The sequence below is a fragment of the Cebus imitator genome, unplaced genomic scaffold (genome assembly GCF_001604975.1).
Source record: "Cebus imitator isolate Cc_AM_T3 unplaced genomic scaffold, Cebus_imitator-1.0 Scaffold354, whole genome shotgun sequence".
Lineage (NCBI taxonomy): Eukaryota > Metazoa > Chordata > Mammalia > Primates > Cebidae > Cebus > Cebus imitator.
In genome coordinates, this window is record NW_016107669.1 from 158,461 (window position 1) to 164,154 (window position 5,694).

Sequence of the window (5,694 nt, forward strand, 5' to 3'; positions counted from 1 at the left end):
CTACTGACACTTAAATTATGAATCAGCTTTACCTATCCTATATACAGAAGTTTTGTGTTCTAAATATTTCTCTGAAGACCTGAAAAGCCATCTTTGTGCATCCAACCAGATATTTTTCTTCAAAAATATGCTAGAAAGATATTCAACAAATAGACAAAATGGCAATAGTTTCAGGAGATTCATTCTCACTATGAATTGGGCATGCACCAAATTCCAGGCAACATGTAGAAGCATTGTGGAAGATTCCTCTGTCCTTTTGAGCCAAAGACAGCTTGATAGTTGTTTTGGGTGTATTATAAATCAGTACCTTATTTCTCTACATTTTTTTTTTTTAGAGAAATCAAGAATGGCTGAAGAAAATCACACCATGAAAAATGAGTTTATCCTCACAGGATTTACACGTCACCCAGAGCTGAAGACTCTGCTGTTTGTGGTGTTCTTTGCCATCTATCTGATCACCATGGTGGGGAATACTGGTTTGATGGCATTGATTTTTACACACCGTCGACTTCACACACCAATGTACATCTTTCTGGGAAACCTGGCTCTTGTGGATTCTTGCTGTGCCTCTGCCGTTACCCCCAAAATGTTACAGAACTTCTTTTCTGACGACAACAGGATTTCCCTCTGTGAATGTGCAGTACAGTTTTATTTTATTTGCGCTGTGGAAACTGCAGACTGCTTTCTTCTGGCAGCAATGGCCTATGACCGCTATGTGGCCATATGCAGCCCACTGCAGTACCACACCATGATGTCCAAGACACTCTGCATTCAGATGACCACAGGGGCCTTCCTAGCTGGAAATCTGCATTCCATGATTCATGTAGGGCTTGTATTTAGGTTAGTTTTCTGTGGATCAAATTACATCAACCACTTTTATTGTGATATTCTTCCCTTGTATAGACTCTCCTGTGTTAATCCTTATATTAATGAACTGGTATTATTCATCTTCTCGGGTTCAATTCAAGTCTTTACCATAGGTAGTGTCTTAATATCTTACGTCTACATTCTTCTTACTATCTTCAGAATGAAATCCAAAGAGGGAAGGGCCAAAGCCTTTTCTACCTGTGCATCCCACCTTTTGTCAGTTTCATTATACTATGGATCTATTTTTTTCTTATACATTAGACCAAATTTGCTTGAAGAAGGAGACAATGACATACCAGCTGCAATTTTATTTACAATAGTAGTTCCCTTACTAAATCCTTTCATTTACAGTCTGAGAAACAAGGAAATAATAAGTGTTTTAAGAAAAAGTCTGCTGAAAATAAAACCTCAATAAAGTTTAAACAAATGACATATATCCTAGATTAATGGTTTAATGCTCAAAAAACTTCTAAATAAAATTACACAGAGGAAGTACACTAATAGTATACAAAATATGAAAACATATCAAAATACAATCAAATTAAGCAGCAATATGTGACAGGGAAAATTCATGGAAAGGAGTAAACTGTGCTAAATCTTTACTCAGAATTTAAAAGCACATCCTGACATCGAATTCATTCAAGCAGCAATGTAGGATGCCACCATGTCTACAGATTGTGTTAGTATCATTGATGATCAACACCCAAAACAACAGCAAAACTACCAGTTACAATATAAAAGGCCATTCCATTTGCAAAGTGGGCTTTGATAACCAGCCCATTCTAATAGCTTACAACATGAGTATTAAAGTGTTTAAGATCATGTGAACAATCAACCAATGAAATCACTTACATCCACGAGCAACAAAAATGGCAAGTGAATTTTGAAATCCACATGCATAAAGATACCGTTATCATAAAGTTCTAGACAAATAGTTCAAACCTCATGTAGATCTGAAGAGCCTTCGTTGTCAGTGAGTTAGGCTAAACTTTGTGCCCCTTCCTGAGAGGTGAGGAAGGGGTTAAACAATGGAGACACAAGCTTTGGGTATATTACATATAGACATGTAAAAAAGTATGATTGTTGAACTGTGAACAAGGCTTATCTCAAATAATTTCTTTTATTTCTTCACCATTCCAAAACTTAAACTTGTTTAATGCCGATAGAACCCAATAATCTTAATGTGACATCATAAAAGAATTAATTTCCAATTATTCACTCTACATATGTTTATTGAGATCTTGATATGTGCAAGCACTGTTCTGGGTGCTCAGACATACTAATGACCAAGATACCATGTTTTTCGTCTTCTTAAACAATAGAACATTGCCATGATTTTAATTACTAACTTTTGGAACAAGGAGGACCCATAACAATAACAGAAAAATTCTCCCTTCCACTTCCTCTCTTGTTGCTCTGTGGTGACGTCTAAATTTTCAGAAGGCAATTGTCATGTTGCAGTGGGCTTCAAGCTAGCCAGTCACTAGAGGCTGGCATCAGGAGGAAAATCAGCACGCTGAGTCTCTATAGAAAAGGGAGTGGAAAACAGATGTATTTCTAGATATAACTCCCTAAATCATGACTACAAAACTATAAAAATATACTGTATCTTTGTAACCTCCAAGAAAACCTAACCTAGTTCATTCCAATTATTCTCAGACATTTCAATATTTCCTTGCCCGTTTTAAATTTAAACTCCCTCAGTTGAACTTTTGCCTAATCCACTTAGCACTGGATGGCCTGTGCTAAGCTGTATATATACATTACCTCATTTAACCCTCATAAATCCTTTGAGAGAACTGCAATTATTATCCCAAGAGACAGATGAGAATATGAAGTGCAGTACAGTTGAGTCACTTGCTCAATGACCCACAGGAGTCTGCATGACCTGAACCCCAAGCTGCCTAACTACAAAAACTACATTCTCAATGATTACATAAGAAATCACAAAAGGTCACCCAGAGATTGCATAGAATTGTTTATCCCATGCAATGCAGAATGGCATAGTGTTCTTTGGAAAACTAATTTTGAGAGATTTTTAAATCAGGAGAATTTTTATAGAAGCAAAATTAGCCTTTTCTTGAAAAGTTGGTAAATCTGGCAACAATTCCCATGCTACCTCCCTGGCCCATCTGAATATCTAAATTTATAACACTGCATTAAAAACTACTGGCTCTCACCATACTTCATTTCAGTGCTTACTTACAGTAAAAATATTTACCAAGTTGTAACAGTAAAAATATTCACCAAGTCGCAGTTGTGAATTATATACTGACTTGAACAATGTCTCAATGTTTCAGCTTACCTTTTACAGTGAAAACATTAAAAAGTGAAAAAATGACCAAAAAGTTCCAGAAGGGACAATTTATTAATTCATTTGCAGTCATATACAGAGGATTACAGAAAAACAAAAATAACAATGAATAAATAAGCTAAATACAGAATTTGTAGGGAACGTATTAAAAGGGCGGTGTGGTTTTCGGGTGTGTACTTCTGCCAGATGCTTTTTCAGTATGCATTAAGTATGCAGTGTATGATTCAACTAGTACCAAGAGGCAAGATGGGAAATTTTGACCTGTTGGTCCTACACCAGAGGGGAAAAGTTGGGAAGAAATACATAACCTATAAGGAAAAGAAGTAGATTTAACCAAAGAAGCTTTATATCTTAAATGCTTGCATTGACTTCCTCACTGGTTTTCTGAGTCCAGCTAGGTTAATTTTATAATAAGAGGCCCCACTTTCATCCACTCACAGACTGCATCTGTTGGTTGAATCATCCATGAGTGGAAGATTTATAGTTCAAAGAAAAAATAAGGCTTTGGATATCATATTCACTGGAGAAGAAATGAAGGTGGAAAGAAAGATGCAGTTCCTAGCAGATTGCCCCGATGGTGATTATTCCTAAGCCATGGTGTGGAGCTTGCAAAGCTTTAAAGCCCAAATTTGCAGAACCTCTAGAAATTTCAGAACTTTCTCATGATTTTGTTATGGTAAACCTTGAGGATGAAGGGGTAGCCAAGGATGAGGATTTTCGCCCTGATTAAGTTATATTTCACAAATCTTTTTTTTGGATCCCAGTGGCAAGGCGCATCCTGAAATCATCAATGAGAAAGGAAACTCCAGCTACAAGTATTTCTACATCAGTACCGAGCAAGTTGTTCAGGGGATGAAGGAAGCTCAGGAAAGGCTGATATGTGATGCCTTCAGAAAGAAACGTCTTGAAAATGATTTGTAACACGAATATATTCCTTTTTTTCATCAGAGTTAGTGTTCTGGAAAAAAAGTAGAGGGAATATTGAAGAATTACCCAGAACAATTAAACCAACCAAGAAGCACCACTTGACCTCTCTCACTATGAAAGAGCTCTGCTAACAAAAACTATTCTGCATGTTTGTGGATCTAGCAGAGTGTGGCAAACTTTATTTTCCTTCTCCCTCTTATATAAATGCCAATTTGCCATTGAATGTAAAGAACAAAATCTTCCAGGCAGGCACGGTGGCTCATGCCTGTAATCCCAGCACTTTGGGAGGCCGAGGCAGGAGGATCACTTCAGGTTAGCGGTTCGAGACCAGCCTGAACAATATGGTGAAACCCTGTCTCTACTAAAAATACAAAAATTAGCCAAGCGTGGTGGTGTATGTCTGCAGTCTCAGCTACTTGGGAGGCTGAGACAGGAGAATCACCTGAACCTGGGGGGCAGAGGTTGCAGTGAGCCGAGGTCGCACCACTGCACTCCAGCCTGGGTGACAGAGCAAGACTCCATCTCAAAAAAAAAAAAAAAAAGAATGAAACATTTGACACAAAACTTGAGTAGGCATTGGAAGTTTACCCTTCATACTTAAGTATTTGAGTCTTTCCCCATTTCCTCCCACATTTCTCACCTGAGTGGTCAGAGAAGACCAGTAGCATCTTTACTACAATGTCAAAATTGCAGAAATAGTTAAATTAATTTTCTTTAAAAAACAATAAATCCTAAATGTAAATCAGTAATTCTACCTCATACTGAGGAGACCGGTCTGTTTTTTGTTTTTGCCTCCTGGGAATAATCACAGGCTTCTTCCCAAATCCCTACAACCTCTTCCCTCTTCTCCTACTTGGGCTTCCCTATTTGCAGGCATGCATGTGCAGGACTGGCTGTGTGCTTGGACTCAGCTCCAGCTGGAAGCGTGCTCTCCTTTGCTACTGCTGGAGAAATTCAATAGCACAAATAGACAGTTGATGACTTGACCTTCATAGGGGCAGCCCTTGTGTCAGGTCATCAACTGTATTTTTGTATGAGGTTAACAAAATAGAGACATAAAATATTAATTGCTCCTTTAAATTTTAAGGAAGCTTTAAAAGAAAAAAATAAGCTAAATACATTATTTTTAAAAGAAAATCTTATACAGTAGACAGTTAACTGTTGAGCTATATGTTCTTTATTAAAAAATTATGTCAGTTTTACTGAGCAGGAGATATAGGTATGAACTTGATAGAAATATGGTAGAACAATAATCAATATAATTCATCTTAAGCAACTATATTTTACTAACTATGGTTATTAACCAACCCTTTTTATTAACTATAAACTTGCTATTTTATTGGATTTTAATTATCTTCATCTCTGCATTATAATTTTATGTTTTGTTTATGTTGATTAATCAATTTCAATCCCAGGGAACAGAGAGAACAGAAACTAGTTAGTCCTGTTTAAAGCATTAATGAGAAAGGCAGCTCCTTTTTCATAAAGAAAGGAAAGCCAAATACTAATGTGGGAAAGAAAGCAAGTATTATCAAATTAGTATGCTAACTTTGGAGAAATGAGTCATATACTGATATGACTTACAG

At 36.8% G+C, this 5,694-nt stretch overlaps 1 protein-coding gene and 1 pseudogene across 1 annotated transcript; both read left to right on the forward strand.

The window, feature by feature from the left end:
- The first annotated feature begins 346 nt into the window (after positions 1-346).
- On the forward strand, positions 347-1,282 carry LOC108287769 (olfactory receptor 5K1-like). The gene has a single exon (XM_017506343.2). It carries the CDS (start codon positions 347-349, stop codon positions 1,280-1,282), a length of 936 nt encoding a protein of 311 aa, XP_017361832.2.
- A 249-nt stretch (positions 1,283-1,531) lies between these two features.
- On the forward strand, positions 1,532-4,183 carry LOC108287750 (annotated as a pseudogene).
- Positions 4,184-5,694: the final 1,511 nt, after the last annotated feature.